The 26449-nt window shown below is 38.9% G+C and overlaps 2 protein-coding genes across 7 annotated transcripts in view; one reads left to right on the top strand and one right to left on the bottom strand.

Annotated features, from left to right (window-relative positions):
• The first annotated feature begins 646 nt into the window (after positions 1-646).
• LOC138182263 (G-protein coupled receptor Mth2) lies at positions 647-17598 on the top strand. Of its 2 annotated transcripts, XM_069117925.1 has the most exons (10): positions 647-2031; positions 2257-2634; positions 9515-9797; positions 10767-10977; positions 12763-12971; positions 13711-13789; positions 15792-15964; positions 16478-16652; positions 16918-17182; positions 17372-17598. In XM_069117925.1, the coding sequence occupies exons 1-10, from the start codon at positions 1699-1701 to the stop codon at positions 17570-17572; spliced, it is 2307 nt and encodes a 768-aa protein (XP_068974026.1). In that variant the 5' UTR covers positions 647-1698; the 3' UTR covers positions 17573-17598. The 2 variants fall into 2 exon arrangements, with proteins under 2 accessions (XP_068974026.1, XP_068974027.1); XM_069117926.1 differs by lacking the exons at positions 12763-12971; positions 13711-13789.
• A 4622-nt stretch (positions 17599-22220) lies between these two features.
• Nha1 (Na[+]/H[+] hydrogen antiporter 1) overlaps positions 22221-26449 on the bottom strand; it is a 91210-nt gene continuing 86981 nt past the window's right edge. For all 5 annotated transcript variants that reach the window (XM_069118803.1, XM_069118804.1, XM_069118801.1 and 2 more), the window contains one exon: positions 22221-23077. In XM_069118803.1, coding sequence (XP_068974904.1) covers positions 22550-23077 — 528 coding nt within the window. In that variant the 3' untranslated portion in view covers positions 22221-22549. The remainder of the gene's footprint in view (positions 23078-26449) is intronic.

The following is a 26449-nucleotide window of genomic DNA, read 5'->3' as shown; positions in this document are numbered from 1 at the left end:
GAAATTTGAACGGTCTAGGTGCGTTTGTGAGTTAAGTACGAATTTCTGATGGAATAATTAACCTGCTTCTTTCGGTAATATCGTATATGATAATATCGCAATTTTGTGTGTGTGTGTGTGTGTGTGTGTGTGCGCGTGCGTGCGTGCGTGCGTGCATGCATGCATGGGTGTGAATGAATGGATTTATCGTTGAAATTTATCGTTGAGAAAGGGGAGGAACAGCGAATTAAATAGATGGGCTTTCTCTTATGCAAATTCGAGAAACAAACAGGTATGTGAAAATAATTCGTAATTGATAATGTGATATAGAGGAAGATAAAAAGATGAAAAGATAGAAAATATACGCGTTTTATAGAAGGCTCTGGTATAAAAATATCAATGAAAAATAAGCGAAACTTGCTTTCCTAACACTGCGAATAAAAGATAAATTGGAAACATCTCGAAGCAAGGAACAACGAGGAAGAACGAGGAAGAACGAGGAACAACAAAGAAAAAACTCGAAGCTTCGAATTGAAAGGAAATATGTAAAATACGCAGTAGGAACGGAACTGTGAAATCAATCGCGATACTTGGGAAGGTGAGAGATTAGCAATTTGCTGCACCTGCGCCGATAGGTTATCCGCTGCATGTGACGGAATCACGAGAAGAATTTGAGATTAAAATTCAAGTTGCCCTTAAACTGACGCTGCTGCTCTATCTGATTTGGAACAATAAAGCTACCTTGTAATTGAAGATTATCCGAATGCAGTTGGGTGCGTGCAACACGTTGCATTATGCGATGGACGCGACAATTTAATCGATCGGAGACGGCTTACACGAATTGTACGAATTGAATTTTACGAAGATTAACGACGAGTAACGACGAGTAACGACGAGTAACGACGAGTAACGATGTCTACCGATCGCGCAAATTCCAACACACGCGTTAAAAGTTTATAACACAACGACGTCTCATTAACGGACAAAGATTGCCGATTCGACAAACGATTCTCGTGAAAAGGCGGTTCTCGTTTGTACGTTTGTCATTTCCACTTGTACCTTACCGTTTTCTTCGTGCCGTTTAACGTTAGCATCGGACCGTTTTATTATTATTTACCACCACGGTGAATTTACGCGATAAAGCGATACATATAGAGAATAATATAATAAATAGAGAAATAAATCAAATAGTAAAAGAAGAAAAGCGAATAAATAGAGGAAGAAAGGAATAACGGTAGGGAAAGCAGAGTGTATTTGGTCAAATAATTCCACGTATAACGGCCAGAAGTCGTGTGGGTTCTTGGAAAATCCGACCGAAGATGAGACTTACTCGAGTCAAGGTCTCCAAGTATACATAGCAGCAGAATCGTCGAGCTCCGTGCTTTTCAGAGTTTGTTGGAAGTTGTGTGGACGAGCAACGGTCATTTTGATGCTTGTCGATACTTGGTTTCGCGATTTAGATCCTTTCCTTTTTAATCGATCAACGAGTTTGATTGGCTTAACAGCAATTAACGGCAAATAAGGGCAAACAACGGGAAATATTCGTTACCAGGCTTCGTACAAGCTTAATATTTAATATTTCAGCTGTTGTAACGGTCGGCGCAACGTTCAAGTCGAACATCTAGTTAATTGAAATATCGAATATCTAATTTAGTAGGACACCGACGTCTCATCTTTAATCGTGAAAAGCAGCAGTCGAGTGCGATTTTCAACGGAACGATGTTGGGTGAAATCGGTGAAATTACGCAGCGATCAGTTTCGAGATATTCAAAGTGCTGTTCGTGTCCGACGCTAACGAGAAATTTTCTTCTTTTGTGGTTGCTGTCTCTGTCAGCCGGTGTCGCTTGTTCCTTCAACAAATGTTGCCCATTTGGAGAAGTTTTCTCAGGGATGTCGAAAGTGGATTGCGTTGCGTCGCCACGTGCTCCGCAAATCGTTGCCAGTGATCCTACTAACAAGAACGTAACTTACGGCCAACTTCCTATTTGCCAGAAGCCTGAATACATTACCACTCTGTCTCTTGATGAAATCAACTCGGCTGATATTTTACAGGTACGCGATAGCGGTTGTTTGTTTTACTTTATGTTTGTCGATACATGTTGCAAATCGTGCTATATAAAGAATCGATGCAGATCTTGCTACCACTTTTCTCAGATGAAACATTTATGATACAACAACGATAAGGGAAAATATTACGATAATAAGCATGAAAAGTGACCGCAGGATGACGCAGCAATTAAGTTGCCAATGAAAGTTTAAACTTTTTCGTATTTACAGAGTCCGTACTGTATCGATATTCTGTACAACGATATCACTCGGGTCGTTGTTCCGACACTCGTGCATTGTAAATCGAACGAAGACAAGGATCGAACACGTCCATTCCCAAAAGCACCATCGTTATCGGAATTTTTAAACGTCAGAAAATGTTGCTCGAATAATACAGTTTTTAACGTAGTAACGGGAGGCTGTGAATTCGATCGTTATTACTCGAAAACGAACAATTTCTTGCCGTTACTCACTGATTACTTACGGGAAAACGAGCATTTTCCGAACGTGGAGTTATTTCTGCTTCATACAGGCATGCCGAAATGTTCATCAGGCGCGATCTTTACGCACGAGATCGATTCAGCAGACATCATCAATGGAACTTTACAGGTGAGTGGATCCTCGAACGTGAATTCGCGCCACGCCAGATTCTCCATTTTTCAATCTCCAATCTACGATCTCCAATCTCCAATCTATTCGTTATATATGTAACTAATTATTTCCTAATCATTTAGTTTTCAATCGAGTTTCTAGAACGAACGAAGAAAATATAGGAAAAGGAAAGAAAAGAAAGAAATGAAAAGAAAACTTGCCCACCTTGCCCCAATTTTTTGAAATTATACCGTAAAATGTAACAGTGTTGTAATGTATACCATCTGGATCGTTAAATCCAAACCATTTTTTTTCGAAACCACAATATCTGTAACAACGAAGGTCGTAAGATAAATAAACGAGTTGGTCGAAGGATCTTGGAATTTGGGGGAAAAACCATCTTGTTACACGAGGAGAAACAAATTTCAAGGATAGCCAATTATATGTATATTTTTCCAAGCGTTCATTTACTTACGTGACGCATCTTCTTGCTCAACTGTACTCTCTTTGTTGCATTTATTTGAATTCTATACCATTTATAAAGATATCGTTATCAGCATATCGTTAGGGGCACGCCAAACTCGATATTCCTGCTTGTTCTCTGCTTCAGATAATATGTTTTCACAAACGTTTCAGCGTTTCTGTATACTTTTGCGTATACAGAATGTATATAGTATATACAGAATGTATGTAGTAAAAAGTATAATATTCAGTTAAATATAATAGATCTGTATATACTTAAACTATTCGATATTCATAAAAGAGATACGTATACGTGGTATTAGGAAAATAGCGAAAAAGTAGAGGAAAGCCGGAGCAAATTGATACGGTTCTTAGCTTTCGATTAAAGAAATTGTTGTTTTACCTCTTGATACATAGGTTAGAGGCGAATATTCGAAAGAGTATGATAGAGCGTGAATAAAACTAGTGGTTAAATTTCACTGTATCAAGGCACCCACACGATTTGAATTTGTCGAAGCGTTTATCCAACAAAAAGGTAGGAACTTTCCGGCTTTAGTTACGCGAACGATGAAGTCACGCATGCAGAAGCTACGCCTTAAATTATAATAAACAAAGTTGGGACGCGACGCAAGCGTTAATTCGTTCCAGGTTGCAGCAGCGGCCAGGCATTCTCTAGGCTCGTTGTTCCGACCCGATTTTTTCTCACCGTATTCAGCAGGCACGGTTTCGAACGGATAAACGGAATATTATTAAAGCTCTTATTTCCATGCAACACTTTTACCTTGCTTTCTGTTTTCTTTCTTTTGCTGTTATCCACTTATATATGCTTACAATCTGTATTTGGTGTATTTTCCTTTCTTTTCTACAACTGATTGTTTCTTCTTCGAAGAATTTTCTGTTCTCTAATTATCGAATATTTCAAATATATCTTGGAACGTGAACGTGTTATTAGCTGTTCGATGAAAGATTTCTCCTTACTCACAGAGAGTGTACGAATTTGTATTTTCGTACGACAATCTGATCGAGGGTTCGAGAAATTCCGGAAAAAGAAAAGGAAAGAAAAAAAGATATCTATATACACGATTAAACAAAATAGATTTAGCTATTATTTTTTATTATTTAATTAATAATATAATATTATTATTATATTTATGCTAGTTTACTAGAGATTTCGCAATCAAAGCAAATACAAGCAAAGTCGGGGAGATTCACTTCAAAATACATAATACGAAAATCAAATTGTAAGCCTAGTTTTCGACAAAATTCGGTTTGAAAATTTGTTCAGTACGCGTTAATTTACCAAATTGCCAGTTAGACAGGCGAGATAATCGACAGGTCGTTCCACGCGTGAACGTTGAAAATGTAGAGTACCATTCTTTCGTCTCGAGTCTTGTCACGAGGAAAGTTGAATTTTAAAATCTCTCTAATACCTAATGCGTATCCCGAGCTCGTTGTCGACAACAAGTATTAAAACAACACATTAGAAAGGCTACTTTATTTATATATTAAATTATATTTTCGTACGGGGAACGACCTTCTGTCGATTGTCCATTACTGTGCCTTCCAATACGATCCTCTTATCCTTCGTGTTTCAGCCTTTTACTCCGTGCCGTAGCAGACTGCCTATTGTATACTTGCCGTGATTACGTTATCCGTCGTATAGCAACGAAAAGTGTAATACGCAATGTTACGAAATTACTAAGTTAGTCCATATCCTACGTATTTGACGCGTCTTTTGTTTTAAATTGAATTTTAATGGATCGCGCGATAGATGGTTCACGAGTCTTCTCTTTTGTCGATTGGAGATTCTACTTAATTATTGCGTGGTATTAGATCGTAATGGATTTTTAATTTGCTTTGTCCTTAGAGTATAATGGACTTTTAATGGCTGTTTTCGTTTAATTGGTTTCCTTTTAAAGCGAAAAACATCGCGACACGGATATTACGTTCGTATACCTCGTGTTGTTTATGATCTTTTACAGATATTAAAAAGATCAACTGTTCAACTTTGAATAGCATCCTTATGTTGTCTCGTAGGTACTTTAAAACTACAAATGTGTATGTATTCCTGCTACACCCGCTTTTCTCACTCAGGTATACGTTTCCTTTTGCCTTTCTATTGAAACGAGAAATGCATTCCTATAGAATTACCTGCCGAAGCAACGTGTAAACGTATAATAATATTTTATGCATTCTTTAACGTTTAACGCGTTTATCTTCTTTATGTTATATACATAGGTACGTCGGGTAATGTATATCACGCAATCGTCGTTTAACATAATAATTTTTATAGTATAAGATATCTTTTTTGAGGTTTTCTTTAAAAATAGATTATCGGATCGAAATACAACGTTGAAGCAATTTTTCGGAATTCCTCCAACGACCATCTTATTTTATCGAGAAGGTCGGAAACTTGTTCGAACGGATTTTGTACGACATTTTATACGAGTAAATTTTATTTTTCATTCCTAACTATAGGACGCGATGCTTGCTCAGCTATTTTGCAGTATATGCTTCGATAACCTTTGCTCGATATCCAGAAGCGGAAGCGACTAGGTGCAGGATTTGATATTTGAACTTTATGGTTCGTGTCCTATAACTTTAAACTTCCACGACGGGTAACGAATTCGATAAGAAGACATTCTGTCGGTCCCCTTTAATTCGTACGTCGACCGTGACAAAACGAAACGAAACGAAACGAAACGAAACGAAACGAAATGAAACGACAAAATCAAGTTACATTTTCCCTCCCGATATTTCCACCTCTGAGGGCACGATACTCTTAGGCATCTTTTACCCTTTGTGTCGTCGAAAATAGACGCGACATCGCGCCAGATTTACAGATACACGGCCAATATTTAGGACCCTTGTTTTCAAAAGAATATTTGAAAGAGTATTTGACTGTCCGATTTTTTAAAAGAATATTTTCAGTGGCCCACCCGGATCGAACGAAGCGTTGCGACAGAATCCACCGTGATTTTTGCATTTTGTGTTTGTCATGAGACGCTTATGTCGCGTGCACTGTATAAACGACGGATAAACGACGGATAAACACGGATAAACGACGGATAAACGACAGATAAACGACGGCTGGAGAAGTTTGTATTATGAAATTTTTTATTTAGCTAGCATTTTTTCCCCACTCGGTTCAATCGCGGTAAAAAGACCTATAGAAAAATATTTGTACGGATAAAAGTGTTTCGCGTTTCGATGTTTTTGAATTTGGAAATCCGAGTCATAGCTTTCGCGGATGTAAATTCTACTTTCTTTTTATTCCGCATGGCAAAGCTATTGCGATACTTTGGTTGACAAACAATACGATTAGTTTAATCGCGTTAATCTTGTAACGAAACTTGCTATACGAGAGAATTATCTCGTTTTCGAGGACCAACCTGATGCGTAATCCGCGAGCCTGTAGGATGGAGTCACTCGCGGGCGAACCTGGCGCGAGATGAGCGAGCCGCGGCAGATTGAAATGCGATGCGAAATTGGCGGCGAGTTTCTGGGAGAAAGGTGACGCAAACGAATTCGATGCGAAATCGACGAGTCACTGGCAGATTGGCAAGCCTGGTGGAAGGTGTTAGAAGGGTGAAAAAAATACAGACGAATCTGACGCGCGTGAAATCGGGCAGCCATTGGGTTGGCAAGATTTTCTGTTCTATCGAGGCTTTCCTATTTCCTCGTAATTTACCAGCTTCGTAATTTTCATTGACAAAAGTCGACACGACTCGAGCGATAAAGCCGTATCGTGTGAGTAGGCACGTTCAACTAAGTTGCGAAGGATCGTTGACTTGATCGTTAGGTCTCACGTAACTAGACTCAAATTTTCAAACGCCGCTGTTTTCATTTTTATTTTTGCACTGTCTACCGACAGAAAGATGGCTTTCTTTAAGCATCGCCTTCTGATCTTGGAGAAAAGGTAGAAATCGCAAGAGGCGAGATCTCGCGCGTAGGATGGGTACTCGAGCACGGTGTTGTTTTTGTTAAAAATGAATAATTTGTTTGGCGGACAACGCGTCGTGGGTGAGCAATGGCTTGGTTGTTAACTTTTGCAATCCGACATTTTTTGACCGAGCGTAAAAACACGCTTATATTTGAAAATGCGTCAAGTTGTACCGACTGACACGATCGAGCTGAATTTTCTCACATTATCGGTAGTCGAAACATCTTTTATAGCTGTTTGTTTTTTTATCTCTACCCTACCACTCTCGGTTTCCAAGCTGTGTAAGGTCATTCTCGTCTTTTTCTGTCGGACCTCGTATCACCAACAATCGCGGCCTCTCTCCCTCTTTCTCCCTCTCTCTCTCTCTCTCCCCCCCCACCCTCTCTCTATAAATGTTTAGAACAAAGGTGTTTTTGTTTCCTACGTGTTTTTCAAGGAATTTGTACGCTGCAGATGGATTTAGGATGTTTTCTATCTGTAACATGTGCGTTTCTGTTTCCATTCTTTTTATATGATAATCGAAACTACAGTTATACGAAATTAAAGTTAACACATCCGTTAAACGAATCTTTACCACTACTACCTTGCCGCTATTAGGATCGTAATCCTATGCTAATACACATATATATATATATATGCGTATACAATTTTATTTATAACCACTTATGTCGGAGTGAATGTAACGTAACAAGTAAAATTTTCTTTTTGTCACAAATCGTAGCTCTGTTACTCAGGATGCTCGCTTCTACGGCACATTGGAAATTCAACAAAATTTTCCAGACAATCATCGTTGTTATAGTAAAGATGGTTCCTAAGATTTTTCAACGAGTATGTTTCCAAACACCCTCCTCGTCCGTCATTTCACATGTAATTGCTCTTGCATCGTTCGTATGAATGCAAATACAACATCCGTACTTAACGATCCGTACCCTTACGATCAATTCCTGGACGATACTCACTGACGATAGCAGCGACATCCATAGCGACGTTTCGAGCTACGATTTTTTCCCGGTCATCCGGCGATAAATATTGTTTACCATAGTGTAGCGTGGCGCAACACGACGTAGTAAATGTAGTTTCGGATGGTCAGAACCTTTATCCCGACCGGTGAAAGGATGCGAACGCGGTAAATAAATCTACGGGGCGTGGTGGCGGTAGCGGTAGCGACATAGCAGCTGTAGTGGCGGCGGCGGCGGCGGCGACGGCGGCGGCGACGGCGGCGGCGGCGGTACGCCGGTGTGCAATGGCGTAGCAGCGATGCGCCGCCGATGAAACCGAGGACCGCATTGCGGACGGTATCAGATAGAACAGAACTGTCTAGTTGCAATCGAGTGTGTCCTTGCATGCACAGTGCGCCCGGCCGTTGTAGCCGCTGCTCGATAGTTTCAATTTTGCTTTTACCTCTAAATGCTTTCCATTTAAGAAAATTAAAGAGACATCGGAAACATCGATGATGGATTACGATAATAATACACTTTTTTTTTAGCATAAAAGATCGTAACGCGGCATTACCGTGATAAAACAAGACTCGTTTCCCATAGAATGCCGTTGTTAGACATTTTTTCTAGTTTTGCAGTTAACCGCACAGATAAACAACACTGTTAAATATGTCTGGTGAAATAAACAGTGCTGCTTTCTCTTGAAATACACCAGTACACTAATTACACTATGCTGATGTATAGTACAATAGTACGACAGTGTATTGGTTCGTATGTTATCGATTAGAAATGAAACGATCTTAATATGTATCGATTCGTAGATAAAAGTGGAAGCAACTTGTTGTAGAAATTTTCGTTAACGAGTCTGAACCGTTATTCGGAATAATAGAAACGAGAGATTGCGATGAATCTGAAATGTGGAAAACACTGTTGTTGGCTGTAGAGAATCGGAAGTTTTATTATATTAATTAATCTACTAATATCTTGGCAATAACTAACAAATTCCAATTACGTAATCATAATTTTCATAAACGCATTGGAGTTTAACTAGAGTATTTTTAGAAATTCATATAGACAAGCCAGATCTTGCTTCAGTGAAACGTATTATGAGACAAATACTTCTTATGCATGGTTATTGCGAATTATAAAAATCTGAAAATGGTTATACCATATTATATTGGCGTAATATTGTTCATTGTATTGTAAGAAAAGTTAAATTAAGAGAAACTTTATACCGACAGATTATCATCTGTTATTTTATGAAATGTGAAAAAGAGCGGTAAGAATTTTGCTGGGGAAATTCTTTCTGCTTGTCCGTGTTGTCTAAACGTTAATATCGACGATAATATCGATAATATCGTTATATCGATAGGAATGAATATGTTATATCGTTGAGGCACACTGTTAATTCGATATAGCGGATATCCGGTTTTCTTCGCGTGAACGTGAAAACAGTCGAAATTTTTCTCACAGCGGATATCGAATCTTTGAATCTCGTACGAATCAGTCGCCTCTCGTTTAGGATTACGTAAAGTGGTCCCGTGTAATTTTCTAGGTGACACTGGCGACAGGGAAAAACGAATCCACGATGGAGAGTTTCTTCATCACCGAACGAAACTCCTGTCTGGAATTGACGCCGCACTTGCGATCGAAACGCCGGTTCGTAGTCCGTGTGTGTAAGGAGGTAGAATACTGTCGGGACCACCGATGTATACAAAAATGTTGTCCGACGGATGCGGACGATGGCGGCAGTTACATTTGCTCGCACATTGCCAAGTCGGAGAAAAATTTCTACGAGGAAATTTCGAATATTACCGGAGCAACTTGGGATATGACAGGTCTGTATCGCGATGTTGCACGATCGATGGCTGTTAAGTTAAGTTACGTTTGCCTAGCGTCGATTGCAGAAAGGTCGTGACATTTTTAAAAGAACAGAATATAGTATGGTAATACGTGATAATATAGATCCATGTAGTAATATGGGTATATAACGTGAACGTGGTAATATTTTCTCGAACGAGTTGTGTTGCACCGAAATCATAGAGGACGCAGCATCCGAAACACACCAAGCTATATATATATATATAAAGTTACTATTATTTTGCAATTAGTTACTTACACATCGGTACAAAAGATTCTGTCGGAATAAAATCGATTGGTTCGAAACGACGAATATCGCCATTCTATCGTGATCTTCTCTCTTTGAGATAATTTTTTTCTGTTTCCTAGCTTATTATGTATGTATTTTTTTATTTCAATAAGGCTCCGTATATATTTTCTTATACACCGATCGATGCGAATTATTCCTCTCTACGTATAAAAAGATGTTTTACACGTTTGTACTGCATAGAAATGATATCATTTTGTATGAATGTTAATTTTGTAAAACTTGTCGCACGAAAGAGGAGGAAAGAGGAGGAAAGAGGAGGAAAGAGGAGGAAAGAGGAGGAAAGAGGAGGAAAGAGGAGGAAAGAGGAGGAAAGACGAGGAAAGACGAAAGAACACGTAAAATAGTATTGTTGCGCTTGTGTCTTTTTTTGTCTCTTTTATAGAACAAGTTGGACGAAATCGAGCAAAAAATATCTCTCATCTAAGAAATACGTCTTGCGAGAGGAAGGTGACGAAAGTAGCTTGTCCCGAATCAACTAATCTTACTTATGTATATCGTCGGAAAGAATAACCAACGTATTAACGAATTGGTACTAACGTAAATTAATACTAAACGTAACGATCTGTGTAGAAAACTAATTCTCCGTTTCCTCTGTTATTCTCTTGCATTATTTAAACTTGCATTTCTTATCCCTCAGAATACGGTGTGCGGGTTGGACTCGATTGTCCTAATTTTTACGAAGAAAACATGAACGGTACATACAGTTTAACACCAAACGGATTCCTCAAACTCAGTCCGTCGGTCTGGTTACCACCAGACATGTACTGCGTGGACAGTCTGGTTACCGACAACACCGACGGTTTATTAGCTTTTATCTGCTTCTTGAACGATAGCGACGATACAGCCAGGTGAGGGATTTTACTTTCTACTAGACTCGAATAATAAAGAAAATATTTTCCGTTTTATGGCCTTGGTTTATTAATATTATTTCCGATATCGATGCCTGATTTCGATGCCTGTTGCTTGTCTATTTCAGCATAAACCGATTTCGGTCAAATTCCGCATCTACGTATCGTACGACTGACATAAATCATACGAAGTATGTTGTTTAAATTTCCATTCACTTCTTCGCCGTCCCGAACAATTGGAATTTCTTCAAAGTCTTTTTTACACGTGGTCCGCCTAATCTTATTTCATTTTATTCGCGTAAACCACGTCTTTGCAGTTTTTTTTCGAAAAACTCGAGTCGGTTGGTCGAATTTGAAGAAAGTCGATCCGTTTTAAAAGGGGTGTTTGGCGAGTGTTAGGCGAGTGTTAGGCGAGTGACTGTACATATACGCGCGCAATGTTCAAAGTCTTGTCGTCGACGTCGTCGTGCATTATTCGAGAAACTGACGATATAAAAGATTGGACTGCTCTGGAGAGGGATGCTGGTCAGCCGTTGAAACCGGAATTCCACATCTTTCGCGGCAGCGCGTATTGTGTCTGCGCTGCATCAATGCCAGATAGCCAGGTTGTTTGCCAGTGATGCTGTGACAATGTATACGCTCGTACATATATCTTGATGCAGAAGAATAAATAACAATGCTACAAGTCCATTTGCCTGATGAATAGAAGAACGGCGGCCATTCACCGGTCGTCATACGAGTCGCAACGAAGTGGCTATACATTCGTGTTTGTTCATTCGCTTCTTCCGCTATAATATACATATGCCTGTACATATCAGTTTCTTGCGTTCTTCCGCTGTTTACCGTCATTTATTGGTGCACTGTCTCGATCATCTATCGATGATATTGCAGTAAAGCCTGCTGGTTTAACCATCAGAGATCGTTTAATAACACAACTATCCGTTAAATCTGTTAAAATAACGGTATTAGCACGGTATTATTGGTCGTTGCGCGTGGTGAAACCATACGCACGTTTTTGGAAAAATTAATTTTCATTATTATTCGAATAGAAATAGAATTCTGTGTACTTATATTATACGGTATATATAATATCAACGTACACGATGTACGTACGTATGTATAGAAGTAATACATTGCCGTTTAGAAGTATGTAGTCACTTGACATCTACGATCGTATTTCGCTTTGTGTACGTAAGTACGTAAATTATCGACGTAAATTCGGTTTTTAAACAAATTCGTCGCATATATACGTACGTATATACCCAGCTTACGTTTTCAGTATTGTATTTCACATTTAATATCGTCGTTTAATATCGTCGTCAGTCCGCTTTGTAGGCTCGATCCTTTCGTTTTACTATGCACCGTATAATTTTAACGCGACTCTTTGTGTCGTTAGAAAAAGTAAAAAAGAGCATCGGGTGTTATACAAATATGCACATACATATGTTGAGTGACCGTCCCTCTATCAGCCGTGATTCGCAAACGGTCGATAGACGAGCGATACCGTTTTGGAAGCCAACTTGTTGGACTTTTTGCGCTTTTTGGACACAATTATTCAGAGCGTGCTAATTTTCCCTATGAAGCGCGTTATAGCAAAAGTCGTGATCATTTTCCTTTTGCTTTTTTTTTTTTTCTTTTTTTTTCTCTTGCAACGAAACGACATTTTCACCTACGAGTATAGTGTAAACGTCGACAAAGTAAAAAATATCAGTTTGCATTGGTTTTTACAGGCGTAAGTATTTTTCCATAAACGGGATTCACATTGGTTCTATTCTTTCTTTTCAGATTGATAATTTCCTCTATTCTAATGGGAACCAGCTGTATCTTTTTATTTTTGACACTGATCGTCTACCTTTCCCTACCGGTGCTTCAGAATCTGCATGGTAAAACTCTGATGTGCCATATCGCGAGCCTTTTGGTAGGTTACCTTTGCCTAACCGTAATACCTTGGATAACAGCGGAAAATGACAGTGTTACACCGTGCGGTATAGTAGGTAATGCTGTTTATTTTTTGTATAGTTTTCGAAATAAAAGTAAAACAACACGTACGAAATATCCAAGTTATCGGATATAAATCGTTTAAGGTCTAGAACTGCACGTGGAAAGTTTCAGCAAATGGTAAAATTCAAATTTTTTCACGTAAAATTATTCAAACGATCCGTTGACGGCTTCGAGCCATAAATTTACGTAATACGATAGTTTCAAAAATAGAGCGAAACCACGGTGCTTCGATACGCGCGAAACTTTCGCTATTTTCGTATCGCGACCAAAAATTATCGTCAATGCACGAACTGACTGCTATCGTGAATGCTATCACGAACGTATCGCGCTTTTGTACCTGTAGATGTAAACACATTGCGAATAAAGTCGTTCGAGAATTGTCGAAAGTTGAACATTCTTTTCGAGGAAAAGGGTCGAGTCGCATCCCGTGGCCCCCTTTCGATTGGCTTTCGATTCTCACGACGAGTAGCATACGACGCGATACAAAAAGATTTCATCTTGAATTTCAAGGTTGAAAGGTTAATTTTGCATTGACTTTTTTTTTTTTTACAAATCTTCGCCGATCAGCCTCGCGCTGATCAGTACAGGTTTTCACATTCTCTTTTTTTCATACTCTGTATATATTAAAATTATGCAAAAAGATGTTGAAAATTATGGCGTAAAGATTGTCAAGAAATTACAAGCCTATGTTCTACGACCGCTTTATTTATCAGCGTTTGTCTTCGTATTTAGGGTACATCATGTTCTTCTCCATGATGTCGGCGTTTTCCTGGTTGAACGTCATGTGCTTCGATATATGGCAGACATTCGGGTAAGACTACTTACTACTAGTCGTTTAAGTTATTTTCTTCGGACCCGTTGCTCAAGCTTTTTACATTCTTTCCTGTCTATTCCATCTTTCTTCCTTCTTGCTTGGTTATAATTTTCGTGTAGGTTTTCGATCTGAATCGAATAAATGTCAATTATAAATGAAAATTGAAATGGTAGAAAGAAAATTAGTTGGAAAATATGAAGCGCCCTCGATCAAGGGGAATCTTTATCTGCAAAAATTGTCGAGACTATCGCGAAAAATACTTTACGCGTTAGATTCAAGCATCTTCCGCGTAATAGATCGCTATGATAAGCTTTATAAAGACAGTTTTTCTCTGGGTTAATCTGTTGATTTCCGCGTTTGAAAAACGTATAGAGGTGTAAAATATTTGAAATTGTTTCGCGTACGATGTTGGTTTATCGAAGGTTTTAGCATGTAGTTTCCCATCCGACGTTGAGTCGTTGTAGAAGTTTGTGTCTCCTAGTTGTTATTTTGCCCGGTTACATACATATGCACATATATAAATATATAAATATAATCATCATAAGCGCGATATTTGCCGGTAAGCTTAAACGGTAATTATATCGATCGCGATAGAGACTACGGTGAGCGGGAAAATTGGCATTTGCGGCGGCTAAATCATACCGCTACTTGCTACTTCTTTCTATATTCGATCCGTCATAGATTTGTTTCCGTGATGTTTGTGATCATATCGTTATAAAATGGGCCTACGCTGCTTCTCGGCTATTAAATTATTAGTTACTACGTAGCCGGTACATGTTCGCCGCTTGGTCACCTACTAAAACGATAAACATACAAATTGGTCGCCTCTCTGCCGCTCGTCCGCACTATGGCCTATTTCACGTATAAATCTATCGCTTTCATTTATTTTTCACGGAGATGCGAAGATAGAGTGCGTGAGCGTGCCGAAGAAGCGATGTAGAAATAGAAAGAAATAGGAAGAAATAGGAAGAAATAGGAAGAAATAGGAAGAAATAGGAAGAAATAGGAAGAAATAGGAAGAAATAGGAAAAAATAGGAAGAAATAGGAAGAAATAGGAAGAAATAGGAAGAAATAGGATGAAATAGGAACGCTGCATAGAGGCCCGTCATTATGACTGAATTGTCTAAGAAGGGGTGCACGTTCGTACACGAGCAAATATGCGAGTGTAACTCCGATCAACGGGCGAAAAAGACTCTGCCTCTATGCAGCCTCGTCTTTTCTATTCTCAAATTTTTATTCGCCGAGAAAGAAATTTTTACTTGATTTTTCATTCGAATTCGTACGTACACGGTAACATGTGACGCGCGTACTTTATCTTTATATTTCTATGCTTACTTTCTGCCGTTATCTGTCACATTATTTGTTTAACTCGTTTAACTCGTTTTACCCCTCGTCGCCCTGCTTGTCGTTTTCTCTTTTCTCCGTTCTTCTTTTCTTCTTTCGATTAACGAACATTTATAATTCATCGTATAACGACTTTTCTATATAACGCCGTTTCCGCAATAAAGAAAATCGTGCCAAGCCTCTGTCGATATACACAGAGATTATAGGAAATAACTTCGTGTTAATGTTTGAAAGATTATTTTAGCGGGATCTGAGCGACTTGGCTATAGCCGACGCTCGGCTTTAGTTTTCAAGTTACAAAGCAATTTACGTTTAATATTACATGGAAGTGCATGTAAAATAATCATTATGCGATTACGCGTGGCGATGATGATTTCGTGGTACACGATTCCTATTTAAATCTAGAGGCGATAATCTCTACGCTCTACTAAAGACGTCCGCTATATCTATTTTTCGTTTCGAATGGCACGTGAAATGGCACGCGAAATAGCACAGATAAAATAACATTATACGCTCTATACTATATAAGCATATATATATATGTAAAAACCTCGCGATATCGCTTGCAATTTCGCTTACCAACACTTTCGCTTATTCGCGATATTTCACCAAAACAGATAGAAACTTTAAACATTCGAAAATCTCTTTTGCCAGGAAAGTACACAGTATCAGGAGTCAAAATCAGAACAAAAGATTCCTGTTATACGGTGTATATGCGTGGGGCGTGTCGATGTTCATCATGTTCATCTGTATCCTGAGTGACCAGATGCATATTCTGCCAGAGAATTTGAGGCCTGAATTTGGTTTAGAACACTGTTGGTTCAACCGTGAGTTATCAATTATCGTAGAAACGATAAGCTCCCCGTTTCTTTTTAAACGCTTAAGACGAGGTTGGATCAAGATGCGACAATTACGAACGTCATTTTTATCGGGCTTGTTATATTCTATTGGGTTGAAAACTTGGATGAAACGATAACGTCGTGCTTCGACCAGTGCTAAGATAAATTAAGCTAAAAAAGCTTCAAATAGCTCGCTGCTTATGATAATTTCAGGTTACTATATTTCTGTGCGTTTAGAAAATCAAAATTCAAATGAAAACGTTTCGTATAGGCATCTTTTCAACCACAAACATTGACATCTCTCTACGAAAGCTCGTGGTTAACAAAATGACGGCAATACCATCGAATTTACCGATTATCCGGCTCAACTGGAATTTCGAGTTGTCGCGGCTCGGTGAGAACGTACGATAGTACGTTGCGGTAGAGCCGCAGCTAGCTATATCGCCATATCGAGAGAGAGACGTTAGTAACTTACTACTGGAAATATCGTTGTTGTTGCAGCGCTTTTGGGACACGCGGAATTAATTTTCTTCACGGCACCAGTCACCATCCAATTGATAACGAATATAGCGTTCTTTATTCTCACGGCGAAGGAATGCAACAAGGTGAAAGCTGAGATAAGCAGGGTTTCATCTTTAGACGTTAGGAGCAAACGATTTCACAGTGACAGAACTAAGTAAGTTTACTTGTCCCTTGAACGCCTTTTGTCCTAGTATTATGTCGGTTTGCGAGCATCGATTGAACATCTGGTTGTACGTCGAAGTTCCGTTTAGTAAAGTAGTAAGACGACGAAAAATGTAAGGGAATTCTATTTTGTAACGATAGCGAGTAATTATGGAAAATATCTAATAATTGAGATTATAATTGTTGTTACGAGATTAATTTAATAATTCACTACCTATAGGTTACGATCGTAACGCTATATATTGTTACTAATTCAGGTTCATCATGAACGTGAAGCTATTTGTCGTCATGGGTATATCCTGGAGCGCCGAGATCGCCTCTAGGTTGCTGAAAACATACACCGGAGTCCAGTACCAGGATGAATTATTCTATGTGACGGACGTGGTGAACAGTCTTCAGGGTGTTTTGATATTCGTTTTATTCGTGGTGAAGCGACGAGTTCACAAAGCATTGAAGAAACGACTAGGCTACGGTTCGAAGAAGAAACGCGAAGCCAGTTCGACGCTACAAGATCCGTACAGAGTAAGAAAAAGCGCGAGTAACAGCACGCTAACGTCCAGCTTTGGAGTTAGCTTGACACCTTGACACCTTGACCAAAGAATATAAAATTCAACTCGCGACAGAGAATCACGTGTTACTACGTGTTTCAAGCTCGATCCAAAGCTTACTTCCTTGTGTTTCTTGTCTTATTAAATACGTACTTGGTTTCAGGTTGTGTCACTTCGCCTTTCTCACAATTCTCGTCTCGTTTACTATCGTTTACTATCGTTTACTATCGTTGTCATTTTAGTAATTAGCAAACGTTTCTCCAACGACGAGAAATGGAATGTCGTAGGGGCGTGCGAAACGACTCAAAGAAATTCGTTGCCGCCGAAAAAGGGAACGAAAAGTATTGCAGCAAAGCATTTGTAGATCGCTACGTTAAGTTTCGATAAAGTTTCAACTTTTTGTAGGAATAAGAATTTATCGCGTAGTCGTAAAAATTAATATCACTCGTTGTTCGCGGAGCTGTTTACATAAATCTGACGAAACAAGCTTCTACTATCTTTTTCTAGCTTTAGTAGCTTTTCTACCGTATATCACTGATTTTCAACTAAATTTAACGAATCACATAAAGTAACATAACGTTTATTAGAGTCTGATCCATCTTGTCTATCTTAGCAGACGTGATACTAGCGAATAATAAATAGGAGATAGTAAGGCAAAAACGGGCCTAAATTCTAACGAAGCGAAATTTTTAAATATGTCCTGCCGATATTCGTTATTCGTTATTAGTTATTCGTGTTTCTCCGTGTTTCTCCGTGTGTGTAATTGTAACGGTAACTGTGTGTAATTGTATTATTTCTATATACATATAGGTTATACTATATACATGTTTGCAACGTTATATTCTCGGCCTTATATTTCTATTATATTATATAAAGCTGACATAGGTGACGAGAAAGTTTAGGAATTGGCGCCGGTGATTCAGTGACAGAGAGCGGCGGCGGTACTCTCTTTTATAATTGTCGAACAAAAGGCGTGCACCGTTGGGGAAAATGGTCGCAGTTTTAAAACCGGCCTTGAATCACGCGGACGTACGATACGCGGCTGTTTTCGAAATTTTTCTGTTCGCGCGAGTCGAGGGAACGTTGCGACGATTATTCGATGCACACGGAAGGAAAATAATCGCGCCACACTATATTCGAGATTTTACAAAGTGGAAACAGCCGCAGAAAATTACTGTGAATCGTACACGACTTGCCCGAACCTTTGCAACATTCCCTGTTGGATTCGAACGTTTTCTGCGAATATCGGTTTATGGTGTCTCTCGTAACGTGCATCGCACGGGAATTATTCACGCGTAAGAGCGTTTATTAAAATATTAGTTGTTAAATATAGGTTCGACAATCGAAGGTGAGGCGGTACGCTTTCACTTTGAACGGTAGTTCTTTTTAAAACAGATCTCCACCGATCCGAAGCCAATCACAATCACCTGCCGTAGCTGTGAAAAATATTTTTCAACGCTCTGTACAATCTTTAGATACGAGACAAGATAGTTCGCGACAGCTTACCTCGAGACAGAGTCTGTTATTCTATTTTATGTTATTTTGCGAAAATTGTGCTAACAAAGGTACTTGGTGAGTGCTCGGCGTGTTACGCGTATCTCGAGTATTAAAGGGGAATCGGCTCGGACAGCTTACGGCAGAATAAATTAATAATTGCGCTCGTATGTACCACTTTTGTCGCACTTTCAAACGGGATAAAAACCAGTCGTTTATTGGTTAAAACATTCAAGCGAAAAGTACTCTTGTTTTCCTATAGTTGCTCTATAAAAAAAGTAAACAACATGATGGATTTATTTACGTTACGAGGTATCGATCGTTCTTTATTACCTTCGTTCTTTCGCGCCACTATCGACTTCCGTCTCGCTTTCCGGCTCGAAGATCTCCAGTCTCGAAAATCCGATTTTTCCTCTCTAATTTTCCTGCTTCTTCTTGCGTCCACCGCATCGATGCGCAGTCACGTTGTCTTTTTACGTTTGTCGCGTTAAACATATTCGCGTAATAAGAACGAAGCGAACGGAAACGACAATCTACAGTTTGATGTCTTCGTAGCACGTATTTTTACATTATCGTTGTTTCCACCCGTTGTTTCCGTAAAATAAGCTGATTTAAGAATATATATTCAATTTCACGATTATACTATTTCTAAAAAAATTTCAATAAGAAATTGTTTCAAGAGAACCGAAGCACAGGTAAATTGCTAAACAATTCCTAAAGATCGAAACAATTGCGAACAAGCGACTACGAAAGAAAGCGAGAACCACGAGAAAAATTGACATTATAATTATTGCCTTTAATATTAACGTAACAATAAGATTCAGAATTTGGCGTGTTTAATAGTAAAATTTTATTCTCGTGCACAATCAAAGTTTTATTCTCTTCCCTCTGGCAGATTAATCCTGAGGTGCTCTTGAGCTAATTAATTAATCGAGTAATTTACGCGCAAATACAGAGTTTACTTCAAGTTTCAGTCGATCGATTAATCAATTTCCCCTCTCTCCGCTACGTTCCTCTTTCGCTCTCGTATTCAAGGTTAATTATACAGGCGGTTAATATTCACAGATATCTACACGCTTAAATACGTGCGCACAAGGAGACGTATAGGTTTCTCAAACGTCTGTAAATTATAACGAACAGTTTTAGAGTAGACAGTTTTCGATTGAATTTGAACTGGAATTGGAATTGGAATTCGAATCTAAACGAAGATTATTCGTTTAGTGGGAGAAAATAAGAGCTTTCGGTCAGGATTCTTATGGAAAGTCCAATCTTACGTTATTTCTATTATTTCTGTATAGATATGTTTCGATTTAAACAATTTTCGATCGCACTTTAATCGGGATATAGCCAAATATTTTTAAATTTATATTTAACATATAGATAACAAACAAAACAGTTTTTAGTTTATTTTGAGCTTATGTTGTACGTAAAACAAACAAGAAATAAAGCGGTAGAAGTAATATTTTGCTTTGAACGGATGTTTCTCTTGGCGATAATTCTTAGATTTCGTCTTAGATTTGATATATGAAGAAAAACTAGTACTAAAATAATTTGTCTAATAATAATGTGTATATGATCTGAGACAAGGAAATCCCATTAAATCCCATTTATCGCAGATTGAACATCATTGTATCGAATGAAAAATAACAATAATAATATTAGAAAAATATTTATATACACGCTTGTAAAATATATGTATGTGAAAAGATACTTATTAACGTGAGAAGGCATTCGTTTTACGCGGAGATGTTTGAAAAAAAGAAAAAGGGAAAGAAAAAGAAAAAGAAAAGAAAGCAATTTGATCGTAGATTTCGTTGTAAAGTATACTTTATGAAAATAAAGCGAAAGACACGCGTATAATTTGATATTTCTCCTAAAAGATGTCGTGAACGATCGTCGAATCACACACGGGATATTCATTCATTCTCAAAGTCCTTTTTATCGCAGGATTATCAAACAAAAGAAAAAGAAAGAAAACTCTAGATCGTGGATAAATTTCATCGATGATAAAACCTATTAAATCACAACAGTCTTTATTTCTTTTCTCTTACATTCCTTTACACATTTAGATTGTGTTGTAATAAATGTCAAGATTCGTCGATTACATACGCGTACGAAAATGTTTGTCGATTATGTTTGCTAACAGTAAAATTTCTTTTCGTCAAACCGAATCATTTTATCTTATTTATCTTATAATTATTCATTTTTATCGCTAATTATCCAAGTATTATAATTCCTTGGTCACGTTAAACGCTAAAAAGAACGAAAGTTAGGACTTTTCGTTTAAACAGATCTAAACTTGAAAATTCAGAAACGATGCCACGTTTCTCCACTATTTCGTGCGATTTCCTATGATTTCCTATGATTTCCTATGATTTCCTATGATTTCCTATGATTTCGTATATGCGCATCGTTAACTGCAAGATCGCGACAAGATTTCACTTTCTGAAAACGAAGCTCGTTGATAAATTGCTCCATCACCTGTTATCGCAGCTTTTACTACGCAAAGTCATCTTTCTCGAACTAGAATCAAGATGTCGGCTGACGCTTCGAAGCAGGAGACACATTGATGCTCGGATACGTTTCAAAGTTTTTTAATCTACACGTTATATTACGGTTCCTGTGGTGATGTTGGACGGTAAAGAGAAGAAATAGGGAACGTTAATTTAACTTTTCGCGATGACTGGGCATAGAGAATTGTCGAATCACAAAGGATCGTTAAGTAATATCAAATAATATTAATTTGATGTATTGGCTTGAAAAAAGAGGATACTCTCCACTCTTTTTCGCTGCATTCCGCTATTTGCGACCAGCGGCCAGGAGTGAGAAAGTATCTCGGTGTTACTCTCTTTTTGTTTTGATAATAACGAAATTTTGTAATTCTGTGTCGGTATTCTAGACCGTTGGATTCGGGAAAAGAAAAGAATTAAAACAATATAGAAAAGTTTCTTTTCTCCTTGCTTAATTTTTTGTTACCCCTAACCCATAGGGTTATTATCTTTAACGATCGAATTAAATTTAACGAACGTTCTTTCTTTGCTTATATTATTATCATCATCATCAACATTATTATTATTATTCTTATTATTATTCTTATTGTTATTATTGTTATCGTATCGAGGACAGATTTTGTCTAAGTCGTCCTCTGTACATTTTCTCCGTAGCAACAACGAAAAATGATGTAAAAGTGATATTAATACGCTTTTTAATCTCTATGAATCTAGCTGGTACGATTGATATTCTGATCGACGTTGCGCCAAGTTTCTTTCACGATTTTATCCAAATTATTCTCTAACCTGTTTATCTTATTCGGATATGGGAGTGAAAATAATAAGACAAAGGGCTTGTTCGTCGCAAGATAATAACAATCATCGCAGTTGGCCAGTCGAAAACATTTCATCCAACCCCGTCTATCTATTTATCTACGTAAGATTTGTAAGATTTGAAACAACCCACTGTTTCTGCTAAATGACCTATGTAGGATTTAAAACAACCGACCGTGAATGTACGAACTACGAATAAGACACGGTATATCGTCAAGCTAACCTTGACCGTTGCAATTTCGCAGGTTCGTTTCATTTCGATCCACGTACACAAACGCATACCTGCGCGTACGTTTTCCATGATCTCGTCAAGGGAGCCCAATCACCTTTTTCCATTTCCTCGTCCGAGTCTGGAACTCGATATACAAAGATATACAAAGTAACGAAATAAAATACAAACGAAATGCGAAATGCCTGCTAGAAGATCTACAGAGAGAGAGAAAGAGAGAAAGAGAGAGGTGGAACAGGGAGAAAGGGAGAAAGGGAGAAAGGGGTCGCGTCCGTGCCCGTTCAAGGGGAACGCCTCAAGCCTTCCTCTCGGTTGCGGTCTCCTCGAGGTCTGGGTCTTCGTTGATGATGGAAATGTCTCGAATCGAGGGTCTGCGTGCTTTCCAGCCCTCGGGGGATGCCGTAGGAACCGTGGTTTTCTTTAGAAGTTTCGGCCCTGTCAGCGAGATAATGATCGCACCGGCTGGAGCGGTGAGTAGAATCGACAGAACGCACATGGTCACCATAGTCTCGGCATAATACACCTGTTCCGGATCATTCGGGTCCACCTTATCGAGAGTAGTCGGTGCAAGTGCAGCTTGCACGGTTGCCTTCGCCATCCAGGATAAAGCGATGAATACCTTTTCCTTGAGGTTCAGTTTCGAGCCGATTCCGACAAAAATGGTCACCACGATGCGAATTACTATACCGGCTAGCAGGCAGCTTACGCCCAAGTACACCGTTTTCCCCTCCAGTTCGTCGATCTTGATTTGAGCACCCGTTACACCGAACAAAATCGGCTCGCAGATCATCCAGAAGATCTCAAAGGCTGTTGCCACTGGGTTCTGCAAAGAGAATGTGCGACGATTAGCGAGGTTCACGCGGTGCGACAGTAGCTAGCGGTCGATATTAGAATAGCTCGTATTCTGTTAATTGTATTTCTACAAATAGATTACAGCAAGGAACAACAAGTAGATTATAGTAAAGGATAATTATCGAAGTGGGACACGTAGGGCGAGCCACGATATTTCACAGATATATTTCCATGGTTCTGTAACGTTTAAAACAGTCCTTTTTTCCGCTTTATGCGTATAAAGACGTTGGCGTAGCGAGAAAACAAAATATATATGTAGGAGCGCGGAAGGAGAGAACCACAAAGAGACAGAGATACAGCATAAAACCGCTCTAACACACAGCTCTAACGTAAGAAATACAATAGATATAGAATAAAAGTTGCTCTGTTTTTAGTCGGTCTGCGAATATCGATGCGACCGACCGTACGGGTCGTTTTAAAAATATATCGTAAGTTGTATAGTTATCATACTACGCATATCGCGTAGGTTATCGTTTCAACCAATATACGTATTGCGTGATACGTGATATACGTGATATACGTGACGTACGTGATATACGTGACGTACGTGATATACGTGATATACGTGATATACGTGATATACGTATATTAAATCAACAATTTTTCAATCATCGATCGTTTAAAAGCATACTCGTCGGAAAACCTTTTAATAAAATAACGTAGATCATTTTGAAATTTCAGGGAACGACTAGACGGCTTCGAGTTTGTCGAAATACTCGTGATGTCCGCTGTTGGAGTTTTCGTTACTCGATCAGCGATAGTCCGCTGTCATTTGTTTCCAGACAAATGCGATACACCAACAGTTGGCCAGCGACTAATCCTCTTACGCGTGGCTATCGCTATGTAACGGTGATACGTTCGTTAGGCGTTCACCGATCGTATCGTGAAAATGCGAATGAGAGAAAGAAAAGTGTGTGGAAAAGGTCAGGAGCTGATAGGAGTATCCTTTTACAGAATTGCGTTGCTCCGAAGAACCACTTTCAACTCGGCGTATGTTGGTGGGACAGATTTTATCGAAATCCGCCACAGTAGGAAGAGGTGTATCAAATTAACGTTAAAAGTAATTTCCCCTTCTGTGATCAACGAGAGAGTCCCTTGATAAAAAATGAACTAGCACGGCAGTGATTCGGGCGTAATTGCACCATTTGATTTATGTACCTGGTAACGACCCCCGGGATCTTAGTGTGTCGCCAGTTTCTATATTATATCGTACGGACATTGATATTTTTCACAACGCCTTTAAAACTTGCATTAGCCCAGATCCAGCCTCGAAGCTGGATTATTGTTGTCACGATAGTCGAATATTTCATAAAACCAACAACCGGCTGAAGAGCTTTCCAGACTTATGCGATAATTAAACTTTTACAAGAAACGATATACTTTCTGTAATTTAATACGATGAATAGAGTAGTAACACGTGAATGCAATTTCGAACGTAATAAACGCGAAATATGTATCTATGCGAGCCAGAACCGATACGGTAGTTGATATATTAGCATAAAGCGGAAAATTATCTCTCTCTACTTTACTCTACTCTTCTCCAATCTTTATACGCTAATTTTACCATGCATATCTCACACACATAACGCGTATAAATATTGGCTCATTTTAATTATTTAAGTCTAAATCGTTGAGGTTGTATTTAACTTGAACTAAGAGAAACCTTCTAATATCCTATTTATTCGTGATTGAGTTCCAACTACTATTGGGGTATAGTCATATATATCCGAGGTAAATCATTCGACAAGTACGACCGTGATTTGCTAAACAATTGTGACAACCGTGACACGATTGTAAAGCGTCGTAAAGCATTGCAAAGCATTGTAAAGCCAAGTGGAGACGATAATATTAAATATTAAATGTACGTTTAATTTGTAAATATTAAAATATCAGAGTCAGTCGACGCGGTTGGAATAATTTACCATATCGTAGTACCGATATCTCCTTGGTTGTAAACATTAATCGAAGTAAGACTTTTATCGAAGTATTTGGTTATTATCGTCGTAAATCCAATTTTAACAGACATAATGATAACTCACTTTCCTCGCTCGTCTTTCTCACAGTCATTTTGTTACTTTCACCAATTAGCACGGGGTATCGTGATCAAATTCTTTATCGCGTCTTATATATGGATCGTTAACAGGAATTTGAAATTTTCACGATAAAAGGATAGGACAAGTATATATCGCTGGAAAGCTGAGCCCGTTGATAATTAAAGTTTCACGTTACAGGCATTTTCCCCGAGAAATCTCCGGCTAAAATAGGCTTCGAATCTCTCATGAATCACGGCTTCTCGGTACGTGGCATCGCCACGATACAATTAGCTCGGTCTGGCTGGCGTCGTAATTCTTCCATTCTCTGTCGTGATAGATCGTCAATATCATTAATATTTCGCCTTGGATATTGCGGCTCTTAATAACGTCGACTTAACGGCTTCGCTCTTTCTCGCTGTAAATCAACATCATTAATACAGCAGCCAACACGCTGTTGGCTTTATCGTCTCCAACCTGCAGTCCAACCATTAGAACGACTAAATAATTTCTCTGCATCGAATAGCTTCGGTAGAATAGCCGTACGACGTGTAGCGATGGTTGTTTCCCCGTTGGAAAGTTTCCGTTCAAGTACGTATCGATATTTGTGATTTTCACCGCGATATTGAAACGATATTTGACACGACTCGATCGCAGCCAAGGATCAATTTTGTCGTACGTCATCGATAGAAGTCGACGCGACGCGGCGCGACCGTTGTTGATTTCGTGTAATTGAATCGCATCGCTTGTACGCCCGGTATGCGTTAATTAACGCGGTCCGATCGAATAAGTTAATGAACGGGTGTGCGTTGCCATCGTCTTACCAGCAGCTAGCGTCGCTTCGGCGAGAGGCTTTTGGCGCGATCTGTAACCAGAGGAGCCCTCGGTATTTCGCATAATCGACGAAATAATCGATCGTCGGTGGAAAAAGGCGAACGTCGTTGTATAATTCGTCGCATTCTTTTCATCGCCGTTTACTTCAGCTTCGTGGAAGAGATAGCTTTCTGTATTCGCAAAACCGACACGCACGCGCATTAGAACGTAGCGAGAAATTAGTTGCGCGATCTTTCTTGTCTTTCTTATCTTTCCTTCAAAGACAGTTCGCTTCGATTTATCGTCTCAAAATCGCAAGCTTTGTCGAGAAAATGTCTCTCCGTGTATTATATACGCGTTGCTCGAACGAGAAATTGCTTTCGCGTACAACCTTGACACACTTGTACCGTACCGTTCCAATACCCATCCACCGAACATGGGGCCAAATCGACAGCCGAGAACATAACTAAATCCAAGGACTTCGTCAAACTCTAAAGACA

This window comes from Bombus flavifrons, chromosome 8, assembly GCF_040668555.2.
Source record: "Bombus flavifrons isolate JBK064 chromosome 8, iyBomFlav1_principal, whole genome shotgun sequence".
In the NCBI taxonomy this organism is placed as follows: domain Eukaryota; kingdom Metazoa; phylum Arthropoda; class Insecta; order Hymenoptera; family Apidae; genus Bombus; species Bombus flavifrons.
This window is presented reverse-complemented; position numbering and strand designations above follow the sequence as displayed.